The sequence below is a fragment of the Rutilus rutilus genome (assembly GCF_951802725.1).
Source record: "Rutilus rutilus genome assembly, chromosome: 7".
Taxonomy (NCBI): domain Eukaryota; kingdom Metazoa; phylum Chordata; class Actinopteri; order Cypriniformes; family Leuciscidae; genus Rutilus; species Rutilus rutilus.
Window position 1 is genome coordinate 43,659,084 of NC_140221.1, and position 23,436 is coordinate 43,682,519.

General features: G+C 37.3%; 1 protein-coding gene across 2 annotated transcripts in view; it reads left to right on the forward strand.

The window, feature by feature from the left end:
* The first annotated feature begins 887 nt into the window (after positions 1-887).
* The window catches only part of nipbla (NIPBL cohesin loading factor a), a 51,631-nt gene continuing 29,082 nt past the window's right edge, over positions 888-23,436 (forward strand). Inside the window, exons 1-8 of one of the 2 annotated variants that reach the window (XM_084413841.1) lie at positions 888-1,022; positions 2,892-3,041; positions 14,250-14,415; positions 17,342-17,478; positions 18,934-19,045; positions 20,550-20,704; positions 20,814-20,869; positions 21,112-21,487. In XM_084413841.1, coding sequence (XP_084269967.1) covers positions 2,978-3,041; positions 14,250-14,415; positions 17,342-17,478; positions 18,934-19,045; positions 20,550-20,704; positions 20,814-20,869; positions 21,112-21,487 — 1,066 coding nt within the window. In that variant the 5' untranslated portion in view covers positions 888-1,022; positions 2,892-2,977. Of the gene's footprint in view, positions 1,023-1,195; positions 1,707-2,891; positions 3,042-14,249; positions 14,416-17,341; positions 17,479-18,933; positions 19,046-20,549; positions 20,705-20,813; positions 20,870-21,111; positions 21,488-23,436 lie in introns of those variants that run through there. The other variant, XM_084413842.1, reaches the window with a different exon arrangement.

The window sequence follows — 23,436 nt, forward strand, 5'->3', positions numbered from 1 at the left end:
CTCACTTTCAACTAGTTTATAAAAAAAAAAAAAGTACCATTAAAATCATAAAAAGAATCATAAAACACTTTCCAGATGGACCAAAATATGTGAAGTTTGATTTGCATAAACTAGGTAATATTTTCTAAGGCAATGCGAGGTCATCCCATTTATTCATTCATTGAGACATTCCAGGACTTTCTCCTGGATATATATATATATATATATATATATATATATATATATATACACACACACACACACACACACATAAAATAGAAGAAGAGGGATAGATAGATAAGAGAGATAAGAAATAATATTAATAAACATTACATTTATATGTATATTTTATGTGTGTGTGTGTGTGCGCGCGTATATATATATATATATATATATACGCGCACACACACACATAAAATATACATATAAATGTAATGTTTATTAATATTATTAATATATATATATATTAGTATGATGTATAAGTATGCTGTGAATTAATTATAAAGTGTCTTGTAAATAACACTATTAATATGCCCTGATGTGGATGTAAAATAATAATTAAAAATAAAATCTTAAATTATTTGTGCTCTGAGTTTGTCTGCGTTTTAGCGCCTAATTGAAACCGTCAACGGCACATCTGTGTCTGCGGGAAAACAATCGCGTTAATAGTTTTTGTATTTCCGGTCATTCCCTCTGACTGACGACAAAGCATCAGTTGTGGGGCTTTTTGTTGTCAAACAAAGACGTAAGAAAATGTGTTTTACGAACATTTACGCGATTAGTTAATAAGGAGCTGAATTAAACTGTGCTCCGTGATGAAATGTTTTTAAAGTGTGATCAGAGACAGCCTGACCTCCCCCACCCCAGATAAAGATAGAGTTGACTTGTTGTTAGCAGGCTCGGCTAAACAAACCCGCTAGCCCGCGCTGATCTTTTTATAGCAGAGAGGGGGAGCCAGAGACTTACAACAGACCGACAACCAAGCTCTCATCCCAACAACAGTCCCCTTATTTTTTTCTTCTTTGAAGTTACCCCAAGCTAAGGTAAATATGAAACCCTCTCAGAATTTCTGCTAAGTCCGTATTCGCGTTCCCTAACCACATTTAGACACATTTCCATTTGGGTTTTTTTCGACGGAACGGCTCTGTCGTTCTCCTCCGGCGCGCCCCCGTGGCGGGAAGCGCGTGACCCGGCGTCGCGCTCGTGCGTAGAGTCCGAGGCTTCTGGGGAGCTCGCGGAGGCCTCGCGACACACAAACACGGGCGAGTGTTTTTGTGTGGAAACTCAAACGGATCATATACAAATATCCCACGCGCGTTGTGATGAACGAAAGCGTTTCGTCGCGCGACGTACAGCGTTAGGAAAGAATGGAGGAAAGCAAAAAGTATTTTTATTGTTCGCGAAGGGAGACAGAAAGATGTGCGTAGCCGAACTAGCTTTCGCGAGTGTTTAGCTTAGCAAATGCTATCGTTTGTTAAGACTAAATGACTACACTTTTGACAGAAAATTGTATATAAAATAACTGAATTTGTTATTTAAGTAAGTAAGTACACAATCGGCTCGGGTTTGTATAAAAAAAATCCACCTATCAGAACAGAGCAATGCTAACTAACGTTAGCGAGCATCTGCAAGGAATCTATTAAGTCGCGAGCTAACGCTTTGCTAATAGTCAAAATCATCTCTAATCATCTCTCATTTACCCACGAACGGCTTGAATGCTTGTTATGGTAAATATTTACAATCTCTGGTGTTCATAACTTCGCTATGTTCGTCATGTTTTGAGTCATTACGGCTGAATAAACGTCAGTGAAATGCTTTGAGGATGAATGGTTCCTCTCTCTCCAACAATCGACTTGTCAACACTGTGTTTTTGGTCATTTTGTGTCACCCTGTTTGTACAGATGTGTTGCTTCACTCCATTGCAATTGCAGCCACATCCTATAATAGCATCTCGCATCAACGATTGAGAGAATAATATATAAATTAGGCACATAATTGCATTCAGAACTTAAGCAAGCTGAAAGTCGTTTTCCACTTGTTTTCGGTGAGAAATATATAAATGTGCGATTGCTTCAGACGTTGAAATCGTCTCTGATTGTGCAGTTTTATTTTCTAGCGTCAAGAGCTTTGATTATGAAATTATGCATTATGTGCTTATCGCTGGCGAGTTGTTGTCATGAAATCTGCATGCAAGCGATCGGAATGGATTCATGAATATAAATAAGTGAAGTATTGGCATTTAAAGGGACAGTGCAACAGAAATGCCCTTTTGCATTTGTAGTCTGCCCGTCAGAGATCAGCTCTGGATTGTTTACCTTCCCAATACAGTTTCACATGCAAATGATTCATGAATATTAATGCTCTCTAAATAGCCCGGATGCGGAAATGCATTCTTGGGAATACTGTCTGTTAGCATCTCCTTTTGATAACATGGAAGAGGATTTTATGATTGTTACATGTATTTAAACACACACACATCTTGTTGTCTTCTGAGCAGTGATGTGGGATATTGTTTTGCTTAAGTGCAAGATGTGTTTTTGTTAAATTATGTGAGGTCTGCTCCTCTTTTGTGCTTACTATGTGCTGTCAATCTCCCAGCTGTCATTGGTCCCCTAGGGAGACAGGGTTGGGCTTGCATATCTAATTGAGGGGTGTGTCCTCGGTCATCCTCTGTCAGTCCAGAGTGGGTGTGTCCGTCAGGCTGTCTGCACTGTTAGTAGATGTTATCTCTGTTGTAGATGCTCCTCTACATGGCCGTTAGTGTGCAAAGAAATCAATGCACCTGTTACAGACAGTAAGTCTGAGTGGACTGATTCTGCCAGGAAGCATAGTAGTGTCTGTTTTGAAATGAGTGTATCATTTGTGCTGCTTTATTCAAGTCAGTGAGACTCAAACCCTCTTTCTTTTTGTAGGACTGAGTGAGATGTGAGGGATGGTCAGCGTATAAATATCTCTGTGGAACTCTGTGTGCATAAGACTTCTGTGCCCAGCCGTCAGTATGAATGGGGACATGCCACATGTGCCCATCACAACCCTTGCTGGGATCGCTGGTCTCACTGACTGTAAGTACATGCATCACACTACTCATACTTCACTGGCCAATGGAGCGCAACGGTAACCACCCATATTTACATCGGATTTGGCTCTAGAATTTTACATTTTCTAAAAATGTAAATGTAACGTGAATTTTTACAAAAATTCTACAATGTGTAGAAGCCATGAGCCAAGCTGCAAGATGAACATCACAACATTGCAATATTTTGCTTTAAAACACAAATATCTGTGGACTTAAGTAATTGTATCGTATGTGTGAGTGAACAATTCATCCCATGAGGCATTGCAAATGAGGTAATTGGGAAATAAAAATGGTCAAATATAAAACTATTGAATTTTTTTTTTTTGGACTTACCAGTGACTACACATTTAACGTGTTTTTTTTTTGTTTTTGTTTTTTTTGCTATTGGGGCTGCTCATAATTAACTGGTTAGCCGTTAGTCGACAAATCATTTTTACTGATTAATACTGTTGGTTAAATGGTTTAAAAACATTTGCTGTATGGTTAAAAAATACGCTACACATATAAAATTAAGCTTTTAAGAAAACCCCCCTGATAACTTGTGTATAAGTCACATTTTATTATTATATTAATGTAATAAAGGCCTAAATAAAACAGAATGTTTACAAACATTATAAATTCTATAAACATTTTTTGATTTCCCCTCACTCCACAATAAATCACTTCAGGGTTCGCATTTTGCTACCTTTTTTCCTGCCGGTGCGACGACATTTTGTTAGAGGTCGCACTGGTGCCGCCACCACGTTGCCCAAATGATAAGAGCTGCCTTTATGTTGCATATGAGAAGCATCAAACGGCAAATAAAACGAAAGTGTAACGAAACAAATGATAGCTCGGAGCAATACTAGTCATGGTAGCTCCAGCTCAGTACAGGTACTCGCTGGCCGATTGCTGGGAGATGCAGTGTAGCAACGCTAACTGTAACCATGGTATTGTGGCAGAAATAGTCTAATGTTTTTACATAATGGGGTTCGTACCCCTCAAGGGTTCGTACAACCTGAAATTCAAGCACTTATCAAGGGCTTTCAAGTGCTTCTCACTTTTTCCAGCACTTAAAAGCTCTAAATATCATCTAATTTTAATGTTATTTTTAATTTGATAATTGGGAAAAGTTTAAAGATGTAGAAAAACTAAAACTTTATGGCAAACAAACACTTTTATTTGAAAAAAGACATGAAATCACCACTATAATAAGTAGATAAGGAGCACTTATTGACTTATATGCTATTTCCACTAATATATGGAAAAAAGTCTCTCTTGAAAAAACGTGTCTTGTGTAATTCTGTCACAATTTGAAGAAAAGTAAAGAACGCTCCTTTTATAATCACTGAAGCTGTCTGTCAGTTCAGTATGATACTATAAAAGAGCAATGGTAACGTTACATTTAATCAGAGTAGAATATTTTCCTATAAAAATGAGGTTTTGGCATGTTGTAAATAACAAGGTCATTTTATCAGCATCTCAATTCAAGCTCGGTGCTTTACTGTCAAATTTCCAATAAACAAACGTGTAATATTATTAGTAACTGTGCTTATTAATGCAAAATAATAGTAATTTTATGATTAAAGCTAAGTGCTACCAATCAGGTGCTGGTGCCACCATCTATAGAGTAGGGCTGGACCCGAATATTCGAGTATTCAGTGTTTTTTTTTTTCAGTGTGTTTCCCCTCGCAACGGTTCTCATTCGCGCTTGAATATGTTCAACACTAAAATCTGACGAAATACAATACTTTTTTTTTTTTTTTTACAATTATCTTATATAGCCTAGCCATTTTTAATAGGGTGGACAGTTGAAGGAACCCAACCTCGTTATACTTAATAAATATTAGAGATGCACCGATTACAATTTTCTAGGCCGATTCCGATTTCCAATTTTTCATTGAGTTTGACCTGCCGATACCGATTTTAGCCGATTCCGATAAAAAAAAATTCTAACCACTTTACAGCACACACAAATATTTATTTTCGATCTTTTCTTTAACCCTTTCATGCGCAAGTTTAAAATATTCTAACTGACACCCCCACCACCCACCCCCAGAGTGAGTTTTTTCAAGGCGAACGTTCCCTTTAATGTTTCCATGGCGACGCGTCACGCCATACACCGCAGCCACAATAATACTGTATGACAAATGTGTCGCTTTTATTTTGCTTTTCCTTTTTTATTCAAAATATTCACAAACTTGCTTACCATGTCATCAACTAGCCTATCTGATATTCCGATTCTCAAATACGTGTAAGTGAGTGTGTTTAAAACACTTTATAACCTTTAAGGTGTAAACCTTAATAAATAATCTTGATCTATACAGGGTTCCCGCGGGGTCTTAAAAAGTCTTAAATTCTGAACTTTAAATTTAAGGCCTTAAAACGTCTTAAAAACAGCCAGATTTTCATCCGCGGTCTTAAATTTCATTTAGTCAGGTCTTAAAAAAGATTTTACCCTCGGTCATTTCCAGAAACGCTGGCCGCAGAAAGTTATTACAAAGTAGCAAAAAAGTATCGAAGTCGCTCGCCAAGAGGCAGTTCACATATCGCGTCTTTTAAGCGCTCAAGTTCATTCAAATGTAGGAGCGCGGTAAGCGACGCGCTCGTTTTTATCCAGGCGCAGCGACATGAAAAAAGACATGAAGGATGCAGGTGCACCCAAACACTACGGGTGTTTTTCTCTTCTCCGTAAATAAATCTTGTAACAGAGCTACAGCAAGTGTTTTTCGGGGGTGGAAATCCATTAGCCACTAAAACTTTTTTGTCATTGTGGAGAGCACAGTGCTCAGTTGCATAGCAACGACAGACGCCACGGGAAAATCGGACCGAATTTTACTATTAAAAATAAAAGATAAGCTAAACTGTATTGTAAATGTCAGTAAATCATTTTTTATAAAAAGAATGAGTCAAAAAAGATAAATTAAAGTCTGAAATATGTGAGGTTTATCTTGTACATGTTAGTATATAACATGTTGCAAGACACTTTTAAAATCTGGCTATCATTTTTAATTGTATTATTTTAATGTTTATGTTAGTGTGTATTGATGCTAATTCTATTTGTTATTTGCTGTTTTTCGACATAAAACTTGGTGAATTGATTTCATTGTGTAGTATTAGTACTTTTTGAACAGGATTCTGTGATAACAGTGGTAATTTTTGGCACTATAATAATTAAATTAAATGTTCATGCCATTTCATCTCTAGTTATGATCAACTAAAATCAACTAATTATGTGTTTTTTACAGTAGGCCTATAATATGCAAAGTACAATTTTCTATAAAAAAATTATATCTGATTCTGTTCTTTTCTCTGACACGCGTTGTTGGGTCTGGAAGGTTACTAATGTGATTGCTTTATCTGTAAATTAAGTTAATGCTTTTTCAATTACTGAATTCATTGAAATAAAATGAATTCTTTGATTTGAATATTTTTTTGGCAATGCGTCGTCGTGTAGGTCTTAAATTTCAATCTTTATGGTCTTAAAATGTCTTAAAAAGGTCTTAAATTTGACTAACTGAAACCTGCAGGAACCCTGCTATAACATGAGATGGGCGCCCCAATGTTGTCCTGTCAGTCGGATTTACAGCACGCAAATTCGTCAGTTTCTCCCGAAATAAATGCAAGAAAGTGGCCGGTGAACTGAGAAGAATAGAGTAAACTTTATAGTTACTTCCACTATGATTGTCTGATGAATAACACATGTCGGCAAATTATATTTGAATAGATTGTTATTGCTGCTTCCACAGACATCAGTGTGTATTTTACAAACTCCAAATGTATTGTTTTACTCGTGCTTATGTGTATTTAAATATCTGAAACCTAAAATAAACATTATGAGGTTGAAAACACTGCTTAGTTGTGATATATGACAGCGCTGAACGCATCCGACTCTGGCTCAGCGCCAGCCAATGCGCGAAAGCACAGTTTGAATCTGGCAGTGATGCGACGTCACTGAACATTATAAATGTGGCACCGTACTCTCAGGGCCACAGAAATAAAAATCCCATATATGAGACCGTACCGCTCAAAAGGTTAATCATGCGGAGCCCGAGTGCATTTGTTTGACCGGCATAAAATCGGCCAATTCCGGTCACCAGCCGATCAATCGGTGCATCTCTAATAAATATATTTGCTTCTTCTTGGCCTACTAAAGTGCATGCCTGAGCTTGTGTTTTGGGTTAAGCTGCGTTGCTTTGACATTGTGGAAAATAAGATAGTAGAAAAAAATTTATTAAGCTGTTTACCCGTTATTATCAATCTAAAGTAATCTCGTTTTTAATTTAACTTAATTTCGGGTTTTTTCTTTATTTAAATTTCTTTTTTCTTTTTTTAAATCTACCCTTTACTGTGGCAGTAATTTGTTAGTCAGAAAAATGTTAGACTACCTTATTAAAAGTATTACTTAAGTTAACAGACCTGTGTGTGTGTGTGTTACGTGCGAGTGTATTTACTTTGTGTTGTTCATGGGAAAGATGTTTTATATCACCAGTGCAGTGTCCGTTCTCGGAGCATATAAGCCCTGCCCGTGTGAGGTGCGCCGCTTCCCGCTCGCGTTGTTCTGTAGTTTATTAATTCTGAACGTCTCGCGTGTCTATCTATATTGCACCAAATGCGACACTGCACTCCCTTGTGAAGTCGATTGGATGAACGGTTCTTGAAATAATCAAAATGCAAACGGACAGACAGACACATAGAGATTCCTGCCTTTATTAGAGAGAAGAATTTGTTCAGCACCCTCTCTCCGAAGCTTCGAATATTCGTTGTTCGTTACTACCGAAGCTTCGAAGCTCAAAAAAATTGTATTCGGACCAGCCCTACTATAGAGCTTAGTGGCACTGGTGCTACTGCTCTCAAATGTTAGTATGGAGCCCTGCCTTTAAATTGAACTTTATTCAGAACAGAACAAGAATGAAAAATGAAAGTAGCTATGTAAACGTCAAGCCAAAAATAAATTAATTTAAAGTGAAACTGAAAGAGAAACCAGTGTTGGGCTCACGTAGCCTACCTCTCTCATTCGGCACGAATCCAAATGTTTCTATATTTGCAATGTTGAACTATTATTTATGTAAACTAGCCTTTGTACTTTACTTGCGTTCCAATATCGGCATAAAACATCATCCTTGACGTGCGCAGAAATGTGCTTGGTATAACACCACAGTGAGGCGGTGGTCACGCTCAACAGCACAGATTGTACTCTGGACTATTTAAGTTAAGCAGTGTAACTTTTTATATGTTTGGTTTGACTGTTTTTTTGTTCTGATAATGAACAGGCTGCAATGTCAAGTCTGCAAGAGCTGATATGTTGTGCAATTGAAATTTTTCGACATAGAAGTGGAAAAACCTGTTTACACTTTCATTTGTGTACACTCACAATAAAAAAACAACAACATTGTATTTTTGTAAAATAAAGAAAACAAACAGGATGCGATTTCTGCCGTCTCGGTTTCCTTGTTCGTGGAGCGCGTCACAAAAGTAAACCGAAACTCCCCATATAGGCTAATACTTGTCGCACAAGTTTTTCTTTCGTTTTGTTAATCTGTTATTTACTTGAGTGAAATATATTTTGCGTATTTAGGACTTCATCCTTATAGATGATTTTATTAGTTTTTCTAATAAAAAAAAAGTGTTTTGTTCATGCTGCTATTTGTGCATGTAAAACTAAACCCTTGGAAAACAAATTTTGTTATTTTTATTGGGTCACAGACACTTATCCATTCTAATTTAACACAAACTTCTTGGTTAATGAGCGCTTAACGCATTTCGGTTGTCGGTTAGGAAAAAAAAAAGTGATCATCCCTCATATCTGTGATTCTTAATTCTCTTTTCAAATGAATTTCACTGACAAAAATACAAAGACATTTTTTTTTTTTTTTACAATACAAAATTTGTATTTTGCAAATTTTGATTATGACAGCTGCAACACTAAAAGGTTGGGACAGAGGCATGTTGGGTGACACATGACCTTTCCTTTCAAGTAGACTTTTTTTATAGTTTGGGAATTGAGGATACTGACTGTTGCAGTTTTACAAGTGGACTTTTTGCCCAATCTCGCCTGATACAAGACAGCTGCTCAACAGTCCGTGGTTGTTGTTGTTTGATTCTTCTTTTCATTACATTTTACATTTTACATTTGGCAGACGCTTTTATCCAAAGCGACTTACATTGCATTATCCTATACATTTATACATAGGTATGTGCAATCCCCTGGGATCGAACCCACAACCTTGCGTTGTTAACGCAATGCTCTTACCACTGAGCTACAGGAAAGCTGTATTGGCCATATGGGCCATACATTTTCAGTAGGAGACAGATCTGGACTGCATGCAGACCAGTCAAGCACACCATATGGTACAGTCTCTACAAAACCACTCTGTTGTAGCACATGCTGAATGAGGCCTGGCATTGTTAAGATGTCATCTTGATGCCATTAAATGTCTCTATACAATCCCAATATATGCCTCCACGTCAGAGGTACCTTCACGCACATGCAAGTCACCCATGCCGTTTTCACTGATGCATCCCCATACCATTACAGATGTTAGCTTTTGTACTATACCTGTCACTGATGAAAGTCTGGATGGTCCCTTTCGTCTTTGGGACTGAGAACTCACTGTAAATTTTTCCCCAAAACAAGCTGAAACGTGGACTCATCTGACTGCAGCATACATTTCCACTGTCTTTTAGACCATCTGAGATGAGCTCGAGCACAGAGGACTCAGTGGCATCTCTGCATTGAACAGATGTATAGCTTTCTCCTTGCGTAACAAAGATTCTGCACAGTTAGCAGTGTCACAGACTGTGTTGTGTGACTGTGAAGTGGCAACGGTATTCCAAGCACATGTGGCTGTATTTAAAGGGGTGGTATAATGCTCTTTTCACAAGATGTAAAATACATCTATGATGTCCCCAGAGAGTGTGTGTGTGAAGTTTTAGCTCAAAATACCCCACAAATATTTTTATATAGCATAAAGTTGTCACTTTTTGAGGATGAGCAAAAACGCACCGTTTTGTGTCTGGCCCTTTAAATGCAAATGAGCTGCTGCTCCCGGCACAGAGGGCGGGGTTTCAAGAGCTGGTGTGTGTTAGCAGCTCTAATTACCTCACGCAGACACACACTAAAATGACAGAAACTGTTCTGACTTTTATGTTTAAACGGAGTCAGACAAAGATGGAGAGACTCAAGAAGTGAAAACACGTAGAATACAACAGGACGTCTCTGAATGGTTAGTTGATGAATTTATGTTGCTGATGTGGAGTTAACAATCTTCAATTAGCATATTCTGTCATGATAATCTATAAATCGCTCGTATAGGAACTGTTGTGAGATGCACACAGAGTGACTTTCTGTTGCATGTGAAGAGACGGATGCTACAGTTTGAGCTGACTCACAAATGTGCTCAACTACAACAACTCTTCCTCTTATTAACAAGGACTGCGTGTGTTTATAACAAGGATGGCGGGGTTTATGTACAAATCATAAATGAAATCATACTCAACCACGCCTTTAACACAGTAGCATGATGGTTTCTCATGCAGGGCCATCTGAGGGCTCAAAGGTCATGTACATTCAACAGAGTTTTCCTGCCTTGCTGTACATGTACTGGGATTCCCTGAATCTTTTCAAAATATTATGTAGGTGAAAGATGTAAAACATTTTTTTTTTTTTTGCAATCTAGCATTGAGAAATGTGATTTTTGAATTGTTTTACAGTTCTCATGATATCTGGCACAAAGTGATGAGCCGTGACCCATCTTTGCTTGCAAAAACTGAGCTGCTCCTTTTACACTCAATCACAATACCCTCACCTATTACCAATTCAATTGTGGACTGTTTCAAAAGTGCTTAACTTGGATACTCTATAAGCTTTTCACTTTTATTTAGCCTCTGTCCCAAATATATTGGAGTGTGTAGCAGCCATCAAACATTTTGGTTAGTGAAAAAATTGGATATCTTTTCTTTGTACTTTTTTTGTCAGTTAAATAAAGTTGAAAGAGAATTAACAAATCACAGAGATTCTTGATTTTATTGCATTTTTCAAAATGTTCAGACTCAACTTTTCTGGATTTTCCGGTGAGATATATATATATATATATATGAATTAAATTAAACACTTAAAAAAAAAAAGTTCATCACTTGTGGATTCTGTGGAAGCATTTACAATTGCATGCTTGAGTTTATGATGGGTCTGTCTTGTACAGTTTGTATCTGTGGAGAGAATGAAAAGAATTTTTACTTCCAATATTGCACTCTTGCGTTCTATTGCTAGATTATGAAGATAATGTGCATGCGAGTTCATTGGAGGTCATAAGGATGGTTTCCTGTAAAAAATAAATAAATACAGTAAAAATGTTCTCATTGGGTATGACAAAGCAATCTAGTTGTTTACAGTTGCCAAACATTACTGTTGTATTGGACTGGTGTGTGGTCAGGTGGTCCTTATCAAGTCCAATTTTATTTTATTTTTTTGCAAAATGTTAGTGTCTTAACCTCTTAAACTGTTCCTTTTAACTTCAAAATTAGAAATATGCAAAAATGTTGACAAAAAAAAGATATTTAGAGGTAGCTCAATCTTGTGGAAGATTGCCTATGTTAAGCTGTGCGGCGTTATTGTGATAAGCAAGTAATATTAAAAGTTGCTGCAAATGAACTACATTTTATTTAAATCAGAGCAACACTGACATGACGACAATCTCAAAAAAGCACAAAGTTTTCAACAATCCCTCGTTTCTGATGCTCAGCAGCCAGTGTTGACTTTTTGCAGTCTGGATAGATCCGTCGGTGATCTTCCACCACATGAAGGAGAAACTGCAATTGTTGTTCAGAGTGTGTGAGATAGCCATTGTATTCTTGAATCAGAGCCACTCCTCTCTCGACTACTTTCATTGCATGTATGGTTGCCTGTGCCTCCTGATAATCTGCTTGATTCGGCCAAAGTTCCGGGTCAATTTCAAGGAACGTAATGTCATTTTTTTAACCCAAAAATGTGCTCTAAACCCAAACAATAACCAAGGGGATCATCAATAGAAATATGTATTGATTCCACCAGGAAAGGTAAATCTGCTAAACCGGGTCATGGATGGATTAATTTGGATTTAGTTTCTACAATCAGTAAACTGAGATATGCATCTAAAATACATATTTAGGAATATATGGTGCATTAGATGTTTTTATGGAGATTCTTTTGGAATTTTACTAGCCAGGTACAATACCAATTCAAATGATCTGTTTTTACGAAAATCATCAAAATCTCAGAAAGTTTAAAGCTATTGAGCTACCAGTAATTATGTTACTGCCATACAAATTGGCATGCTGTATTTTCTTATATAAAGGAACAATTTGAAGGGTTAAGAGCATGACAATTGGAGACTTTAAAAATAAGGACCACCCTAGTGTTTGTGGATCTTCTGTTTAAACCGGGGGTATTTATAATTAAGCAATGAGAGACTCTATACTTTGTTTTTATAAAGCTGTTACATCAACAAAAAATTTAATAAATTGCACTACCAATTTAAAAGGGTAAGATGACAAAAAAAAAACCTTTTTTAGAAGAAATCTCTTATAATCACTGAAACTGCATTTAATTAATCAAATTACAGTAAACCAGTAATATTGTGAAAGTTATTACAATTTAAAATAACCATTTTATTTAAAATATAATTTACTCCTGTGATCAAAGCTGACTTTTCAGCATCATTTCTCCAGTCTTCAGCGTCACATGATCCTTCAGAAAGTGTTGATTTGCTGCTAAAGAAACATTATCAATGTTGAAAACAGATGTACTGCTTTAATATTTGTTTAAACCATGATACTTTTTTTTTTATGATTCTTTGATGAATAGAAAGTTCAAAAGAACAGCATTTGAAATAATAAATAGTTTGTAAGTAACATTATTAAACTAAATTTAAATGTTCATTTAATTATTATTTTGACCAAATACATGATCATTCTTCCACTATAAGATACAATTACTGATATATAAACAATAACATTATTCTTTGGGTGCCATGTAATGATATCCAAAGTAACAGGTGTTTTGCACATGGTTACTGCATTGTGTTATTTATACTTGTATACTTGTTATAACATTTTGCTCATACTTTCCACACCTTTTTAAAGGCTAATTTATATTCTTATATTTGTTGTATTTTAAATTGATATGTTATATTAATTTTGTGTAATTAAACGTTACTTTGGTCCTGTTTAATATAGATTCATTTATTTATTCTGGTTTCAGAGTTTAATACAATGGGGAGAAATAATATTGTTTAATTATTGTTATTAATATTTCACTCTAATGCTAAAACTATGTAAGACAATTACTTAATAAATAAATAAAAAATATTTTTTAACATAAATCATTACTATTTGTCACCCTTTACATCTGTCTATGGGTTTTGCAAATATTTAACCAATGAGAAGTATTAAAAAGAGCTTGTGACCAAATCTTTTATCTCCATTGCCTCCTCAAATTCTGTTAAACCTCATAACTCTGCCCCATTTCTATTGTGAATGAAGTTTGGAGCGTCGCTGCGTTAAATAAATAACTGGTTCTCTGAATAAGTCCAGTGTTTTCTTAAAGTTCTTTAAGTATTAAGAAATACTTGATATATATAAAGGGTAATTTTATTTTATGTATTTGAGGAGCGGAGAAGAGCATCTTGCATTTGTCATTGAGTCACAGCCAAATGTGCGTAACGCTTCATTATAATGTGAGATTTTGGCCAAATGACAGAGAAAGACAGAAAATAAACGAGCGCCCACATAGCTACAATAATCTTCACAACCTTTAAGCTGATGAAAACGTGATGTGATGAACTGACTGCCTCAGATGCAGCCGTTCTAATGACGAAAAACACGACGTTCACTGGACAAAAACTTCCTAACTTCATTTGAGCTTGATTTTGGTAAGGCGGTAATAATAACACGCGCAAGTATATGATCACATATAAAGCCACAATATCAAATTTGACATCAGTGTTTAATTGTTTTTCCCCATTTCCTTTAAAAGTAGTGGTTTTGGTCATACTGTGTGGGGGGCCCAAAATTTGCTTTTGCATGTTTCACAATATGCGGTAAATCTGTAAAAAGAGTGTTTTACATTGGGTCCATCAGAACATCTCTGACTGCACTTTAGGTGCCTGTTAGATTTCTACCCTGCGAGCTTTTGTAATAAAGAAAACATGGCCTTATTGCACTCTGTTTGTGTGTACAGTGTTGAACCAGCTGCCCCTGCCCTCCCCTTTACCGGGCACCACCACTAAGAGTCTGCTGTACAGCGGGCGTGTAGCTGAGGAAGTGGGGCGTCTGATGGGCTGCAGAGATGAAACTCTGGTTTCTCAGCTTTCCAGTGGCCTCAGCCAGGTCTCCTCGGAGCACATGTGAGTTTCTGCTTACATTTACCCTGTACATAAACCACACACCTGCATGCCTCCTCTGTCTCTTTCTGCCTAAAGGCCTTGGTATACTTAATTTTCTCCGTTCCGCTCCATATCACACACGGTCATGTCCCCACTGCTTTCAAAGTATACCCAGCAGCGGATGAGTGCGGATGTTCAACACAGACGTTAGAGGGCAGCACTGAGTCGTGTCATGTAAAGGACATTCGCTCGAAAGGATAGAAGAAGAAAAGTAGTGGATCCGCCATTGCATGCAAAGTTTAGAACAAGAACCAAAACAGAAACAATGGAGACGGATAGGCTGCTTTGTTTACTGTTTTGCATCTCTCTTTACGCACTCGGACTTGTACAGTACATCATAACTCTGTGTATTGCCACCTAGTGGACTCAACATTCACCGTCCGCGTGGTGTGCAGACCCTCCCGATGAAGAAAATTACGTCACATGGGCAGTGCGCGGCTCGTCACAAAACGCAGACAGCCGAAGTATACTTTGGGATTAACTCTCTGCACTTGCAGGTCTATCAGTACATGGGCCCTATGAAATCCTATTTATTTTTCCCCAAACTTTTCAGTCTTCTCAGTTGAAATTTTTCTGGATTCTATTTGATGGTTTAATTCAATTTAATTAGTAATCAAAAAGGATGTCTAATCAGTTGAATTTATAAAACTTTAATAATTAATATAACAATTAAAAAAATGAATATTTCTGGATTCTGTTCTTAAATTAATCAGAAAAGGTGTTAATCAAATGAATGCATTAAACTAATAGGTTAATTAATCTTTTAAAATGTAATCAAATAAAATTCTAGAAAGTGCTGCACAACAGGTTTACGGTTTACTTTAAAAGTAATGCTTTACAATAGGGTTGCGCGATATGCTCCATTTTCATATCGTCCTATCGTCAGCCTGTGAGATCGGCGATACACGATATTATCGTGAGGGGGGCGGGGCTTACTTATTTGATTATTAACTTGCTTATTTACTCATCAATTTGCTTGTTTTATTACTTCGTTTTAAATGAGAATCTTTTTCTATTTTGCTAGCAAAGGTGGAGTGTTTATTAATAGGCTAAATCAGGTTGTTTCCTGGTATAGTGAGGTAAAAAAAAAAGATCCTAATCATTCTTGTATCTGACCATTCTTGTATATTTCAACATGTCAGCGGGAAATTTACGGACACACATGATCCCCTCATGCCGTTACTGATGCAGCATTTTGACTGTAGGCTGCTTCTGCACGAGATCATGAGAACACGTTTTAATTTATTGGGTCAAGAAAGAGTCGGAGTCTGCGATATGTCCTCCTACCAGTGCTCTCTCTGTCTGGATGCACTTCACTTATGCGCACCGCACTTCAATAAACCGAAATAACGCGGGTTTTAAATGCCGGGAGAAATCAGAGGCAAAAATCTAAAAGTCGATCGGTACTTACTTATGACTTGACTCTGATAAAGGAAAATGGGTTAATCCGTTTACATGACCACATGCATTGTCAGTTTATTCAGCATAATCGAGTTAATAACGTGCATGTAAACGCGATCATTCCCTGAAAACGAAAGCAGAAACGGACTGCGCTTTCACTGCATTAACTGCGCGTTCTCTCAGAGACGACGGTGGATATAACGGTAGGCTACAGCATCTTAATTTACTGGCTTAATATTTCTCTTGTGGACTTACATTATTGACAGTGAAAAAAATAGAAGAATATTTCTTGTTAAACAAGTTTGAAGTTGCTTGTGATTTTCACAGGCAGAGTTTCACAGATGCTTCGTGTAGCCTACTAAAGACTTTATTAGGCATAGGCGGCCTATATAATTTTATTGATATTATTATAATAATTAATATTTTGTAATTGTAGCCTACTGTTTTTAGTGTTTTTACTGTCATTAAATATTTTGTTAATGTGCTATGGAAACAAAATACTGACGAACAACGATGCCGCGTCTTCATCTTGGCTCTGTATAAGAATATGCGTCTGTTAAAACAAGCACTCTTGGCAATTTGTGAATGGATCACCTTGCAATTCAATTTCGTTGTGGGATGTAATTTTTTTCTGTTTTAAAAATAATTTCTTTGAGGAGTCCTCATACGCGCGCGTCGGTGACGTTGCATGTGTGGTTATGTGATGTCGCAAGTGTGGTTATGTGGTGAGATGTCGTTATGAATTTAGGCAAGGCAAATATAATTGTAACTATACTAGCTTCATAATAATAATAATGATTTAATACATTAATAGGAAAACGAGCCAATTATCGTATTGATATCGTCAAAGGCATCTGCCATCGGCGATATCTCTGTCTATCGTCGATACACGATACTATCGTCTATCGGCACAACCCTACTTTACAATATTGCATTACTCCCTTTAAAAAGTAACTAATTGCATTACTTTTTATAAAAAATTACATTTGCGTTACTTTTTCTCACCTGGGCTGGGCTTGCTTGTTTGTTTTTTAATAACATAATAAAGTTCTATTTTTGGCAAATGTAAAGGCCCTTTCACACCAAAAGTGAAAATGAATAAGCCTCAAGTCAAGTGGAAGTGCAAATTCACGTCTGCATGTTTAATAAAGTGAGATTAAATACATAAAGTATATTATCATATTTTATTATTGCAGGTTTGTGTAATATTCTGAGTTTGATTTCAGTTTTCTTTTTGAGGAATACCGAATCTGTTTTAGTGCCAGCGAGATGAGTAGATGCATTCTCACATTTAGTCTAGAGCTACAATAACCATCATATTTTACACAGCACAACTTCTCTGCACTTACTCCTGATTTAGAAAAGCTGTCAGTCCAATGCATTACCTAACTAGTTAGTTGAAAAAAGTCAAATTACCCCCAACACTGGCCCTATGTACTCTTGTCAGTGGTTTGTGAGTGTGTCAAATCTGATATGATTTCCACAGAGAGCTGAAGGACAACCTGGGCAGTGATGATTTGGAGGGAGATGTTCCAGTTCTGCTGCAGCTTTTGCTGTCCAGAAACCCCACCATCTTCAGGAATAAGACTGCCCCCAGCACTCCCCAGTATCCAGCCCAGGCGGGTAAGAGTCATTTTAAGCACACAGGGAGACCGATATTACTACAAGGTTTACAGATTGCACTTGCAATCAGTTCAACCTGAAGAAATAACAGTTTTATGTTCAATACTGTACTTTTTGCTGTAACAATGCTAACTGATTGGTTGCCAGTTTGCTGTCAGGTGCATTTGGTGGAAGTTCACCTGTAAGATGAAGTCTTACAGAGTATTTAATTAGCACAAACATACATATTCATTACTCATTGAACAAAGACGGCTGGAATTGGTTGGATAAGTTAATGAGTCTACTTGAGTCGTCCTCTCTACATCTTAATATAAATGTCATTACTCCCACCAAAGCATGTAATGTGTGTCTGCCTAGAGAATGTGTCCTTCTGAATAGACAGATTATGCCTCCCTTTCCTCTCCCAAAAAGATGGTTACAATTAGGGCTACTGAAAGAGGCGTTGTGCTTTATTTGGCCTTGTGATGTTCCTTTATACTAAGAAAATAACATTTTTGAAAACCGAATGAATTATTTCTCTGTAACATAACCATTAGTTCATACACACATGCGTGTTAAAACAATCAGTATATAAAACCAAGCTTTATGTTAATATAAAAAACATATAAATAAGTGTTTCCACATCCAATGTACTTGCTACTGCTCCATTCTTCACTACACTACACCTGCATTACATTGATCGCATCACAAAACAATCCATGCTGATGTGTCAGAATATGTTGTGTGCGAAAGCTATAATATGTTTGCAAACTCATCTATTTTAAAAATATACTGTTTTATGTTCTGTGGCTTCATGGCGATGACTTAATGGGTGCTTCTCAATATCCCTCCTCGTTTCCTCGCTCCTCCATCCTATGACCCGGAAACCGATTGAGCTCAGCCATCCCCAAGGACATCTCAATTCTCTAATTGCACCGTGAGGAACGAGTAGTGAGGAAGCTTCCTGAGGAGTTATGAGCGAGGATACACGGGTGTTTCCTTTACGGAAGTGTTTAATCGACTAAACGTGACGCGCGAATAAATTCTCCTCCCCCTTCACATCGGTCACAATCATTTTAATTTATACTTTACCTTTGAAAAGTAAAAATAAACCACACCTCACATATTTCAACAGGGTATCTTGCTTTTAATATTATTTATTATGAATTTCTTAAATAACCAATCTAAAACAACATAAGGGCAGATCCTTTGAGCGCTGCTGATGACGCTGTGAAGTGACGCTCGAGTGATCATCCTACAGGGAGTGAAGCTGAGACGCGAGGAAAGGAAACGAGGTCGCAAAACTAAGATTTGAGAAGCACCCATTGACTGACTGATGTCATTCTTTCCTATTTTAGCAGCAAAAAAAAAAGCTAGCCATATTTAAACTTTTAGTAAACATCTCAAGTTGTGTCGTTAGAGTTGCTTTTTGTTGTTTCTCTTCCAGACCATTATTCACATTCTTGTTTTTCACAGGTATAAGTCAGCAGTCAATGGCACCGCCGTATAAAATCACGCATGGCTCCATGCAGGAAAGCCCATCCTCTGCCAATTACCAGCAGGCCTCTATGTCCCACAGCCCCTCTGGGTGAGCCTTGCTTTCTGATTCAATTTTCATCTGGAGGACTAACTTGTGCTTCTGTTTGTGTCACGTACAGTTGCTTTTCGTTGTACAAAACTAACCAACAACCGCTGTTTGTTTACGATTATAGCCAGCATGTTATAAAATAACAATGTTACAGTGTTTAATGTGTAATTGATTTTACATTTAGCCGTTATGTTGTATTTAATTAATGTTCAACAGGTTACATTTTTGTAGAATATGCTTTAACTTGATAATTGTCATTTTCTTCAACCGTCTAATTAATATAACACCTAAAATGTGTTGCTTGTAAAAAAACCCAGCTGTTTAACAGCTAAAAGGGGCCTCTTTTGCAGTGTAGTTGAACATAAACATAACATAAGGTCATTAAACATTGCGTTAAAGCCACTGTTTTCATCCACACAGTGCCATCAGAGGCAGAACATTTCAGCCTCCTATTTTTCATTTTTCAAAGTGTTTGCTTTACTGTACGTTCACACCGCCGCCGACTTGAGCTGCAAAGAAGCTCTGGCCGCCCTGTCAAGGACGCTTGTCAAAAAGTACGGGGAAGCTTGTTGACGCTTTGGCCGCTCTGAAGTCTGTGTCACACATCATGAAATGTAAACAGAAAAAAACAAGCAATACATTGACACTAGAAACCTTTTATAATGACAGCATTTTTATAACCGTTTTGGTCACATTTGGTCAGGAAAAAAAATATTTTGATTAATATGCGCGAGGGAGGAGGACAGCAAGACGTGTTGTTTGAAGACAGTGAAGGTGAGTGCGCGCGCGCGGCCGGGGCTCTCTCTCTTTAGTAACAGAACTGGTCCCTATATGAAAATAACGTCATATCATAAATGATAGGAAACCCAGCAACAGCGATTATCAGGTTCTCCTCCATTTTCTCGGAACTAATGTTTTGGTAGGAACGAAAGTTTACATCGCATGTTTCTCCGGAATCAGCCAGCGCGAAGGACGTCTATATTCTGATTGGTTGCTGGCGTTTGCCGCTGAACCGCGTCATAACTCATTACCATAAAGTTGAGATACTTTCAACTTTTTGATTGACGCTCAAAACGCCCAAAACGCGACGCCGATGGATTTGACGCTCCTTGCAGCTGAGAAAAGCCAGCTTCCATTGAAAATGAATGACTTCCGGTAACTTTGGAAGCTCAAGTCGGCGGCGGTGTGAACGTACAGTTAGCCAGTTGAAGGCAAGTATCGCCTCCGCTTTGTTTTGAGGCAGGAAAAACCCTGATTTAGGTATTTAATTTAATTTGCAATCACAATTTTTTTATCTGAGTAAAATCCCAATCAGAATTTTTTTACATAAAATATTATCAGCTTGGTAATCATAACATTTCATTTGGCTACCCTTTCATTTTCTTTCTTGTTATGAGGAAAAATGGTTTAAAATAAATAATTGATGTTAATAATTTAACAATTCAGTGTTATAAGGTTTAGTAGTCTCTTTGTTGACACTGTCCTCTCCTGTTCCTTATGATAGGCGTTTTGTGGCAGGGCAGTCTAGTTCTGGTGGACGGTTTCTGCCTCAGCAGGGCAGCCCAGTGCCCAGCCCATATGCCCCCCAGAGCCCTGCTACTGGCTACAGACAGTACCCACACCCTCCAGCCTACAGTCAACACCAGCACCTACAGCAAGGTCTGCACAAACACACACACACCGGCAGCCCTATACAGCAGCTCTTCCATGCATCGAGATCTTCCTCAGTTTTCTGGCTCATTTAGACATCATTCTGTTTTTTCCCCAGGTTCAGTAGCAAGTCCGATGATTCCAGGAGGCATGAGAAATGTTCAAGAGAATAAGGTAGAAGTTCTAGTGCTGTCATGGTTAAGAAATTTGGCTGACGAATAATTGTCTAAGAAATCATTTTTGATGATTATTTGTCTGTTTTAGGGCTTTGACTTTAAGATGAATAATTGTCTTATTTTTTTGTGGGAATTTATTACATGTCAGAAATGACTGGGATTAACTAAATCCTTTGGTGGTCACGTGCAGTATAAGATAAGTAACTCCTCCTGATTGTGTTTTTCTCTGTAAACTGTTAGGATCAGATAAGGACGGGTTTCACGTCTCACATACTGCAGTCATCTCCACCTTACACCCCTCCATGTGATGGAGCTCAAGACATGCATCTGGGCTCCCCGGATAAGCAGCGCGGTCTGAAGCCTAATGAGGGAGAGCGGGACACCGCCGATAAGGCTGCGGTGTATGACATTGGCTCACCGGGAAAAGACACACTAACTCACACTAAGCTGATCCTGAGGCAGTCACGGGCGAGGCCAGTGGAGGTGGAGCTTGGGGGAATGTACCCGGGCTCAGACCCAGAAGGAGAGCTTGTGGAGGCTCTTGCCGCAATAGAAAGGATGGAAAGTGAAGCGGCAATGGAAACGGACCGTAGTGCTAAAGAGGTGCAGGACAAAGGTATGATGCAGGATCATTAATCATTATTAAACTAATATTTGTGCTGATATAGGAATCTTGAAAAATGGCAAGAACAATTGTTCAGGCTGAACAAACTGTTTAACAATACACTATTGTTCACATCTTTGAAATAAGTGCTCTCCAAGGCTGCATTTGTTTGATCAAAAATACTGTAAAAACAGTAATATTATGAAATATTATTACATTACAACTATCTTTAGTTTTCTGGTTGAATCAGTGCTGTCAATCGTTTAAAAGAAATGAACTAATCACATTTTTCTGTAATTAATCATGATTTATCGCACCTAACATTAAACTTAACATTAAATTTAATATATTTTTATATTGTAATACTTTCACATTGAATCTCCAAAATAATGTAGAAACAACATAATGTGTATATTTTAAATAGTTTCTTAATGGCATCTTTTTACTAAGCACTATGAATGAATATTTCCACCACCCTGTTTTTATGTGCATTTTGAAGTATCACATCTGAAACGATTCTGCGGATAATGGGAGATGGAAACAGATTTGCAGAATAAATTCTGACGTAGAACATTTACTGTTGGTTACTAGGTTACCAATACCACCGTCATCTGCTCGATCAACTTGATGGAAACCTAATTCGCTTGTGTTTTTGTTTAAAATTTTTTGCGAACTTTGAAAAGATTCGCTTCATGTTTGTATGGAAACCCAGCTAATGATACCAGTACTGATACTGATGTCTCTGTTAAATGAGAGAGGTAGGCTATGTGAGCCCAAAGCCGGTTTCAGTTTCATTTTAAAGGGGTGGTATAATGCCCCTTTTTACAATATGATAAAATAAGTCTCTGATGTCCCCAGAGTGTGTATGTGAACTTTTTGGTCAAAATACCCCACAGATAATTTTTTACAGCAGGTTAAAATTGTCCCTTTTTGAGGGTCAGTAAAACGCGTTGTTTCGTGTGTGTCCCTTTAAATGCAAATGAGCTGCTGCTCACGGCACAGAGGGCGGAGCTCCTGTGTGTTAGCAGCTCTGATTACCTCATGCAGACAAGCACTAAAATGTCAGAAACTGTTCTGCCTTTTATATTTAAACTGGAGTCGGACAATGATGGAGAGACTCATGAAGAAGTGACAACATGTAAAATGCAACAGGACATTTCTGAATGGTTAGTTGATTATGTTGCTGATGTGGAGTTAACTCTCTTCAAGTCTTTGATTAGCATATTCTGTCATGATAATCTATAAAATCGCTCGTGTGGGAACTGTTGTAAGATGCCTATAGAGTGACATGCTATTGCATTTGTGTTAAGTACTGTATTGCATGTGAAAAGACGGATGCGACAGCTTGAGCAGACTCACAAATGTGCTCTGCTACTTCCTCTTATTAACATGGACTGCGTGTTCCCGGGGGTGGGGTTTATGTAAATTGTAGGGTTAGTGGTGTCACTAACCCAGGAGGAATGTCGTTTAGTCCCTACCAGACGTTTGTTGTAGTCCTTAAAAACCATTTTTAAAAAGCAAATATATTCCTTTGCTTTGAACTTTCAGCATTGTAACTTTGCAGATGTTGTTTATGCTCAAACAGCAACATTACACACTAACTAAAGTTAGAAAATTGAAATCATAATCAACCACCCCTTTAAATTTAATTTTGGCTTGACGTTTATATAGCTACTTATTTTTCATTCTTGTTCTGTTCTGAATACAGTTCAATTTAAAGCATTAGTTAACAAATTAGCATTTGTTGTGGAGTGAGGTGAACTAAAATAGCCTTGCTATGTTTATATATTAATATTTGTAAACCTTTCGCTTTATTTACTGGTATTTTACATTATTTTTTAATGTAATAATTAAATGTGACTTATAACACTCTCAAAAATGCTTAGCTTATTTTTTTTTATGTTTTAAAATGTCTTAAATTACTTTTAAAATTACTTTTTAAACCATTTAACTGATAGTAT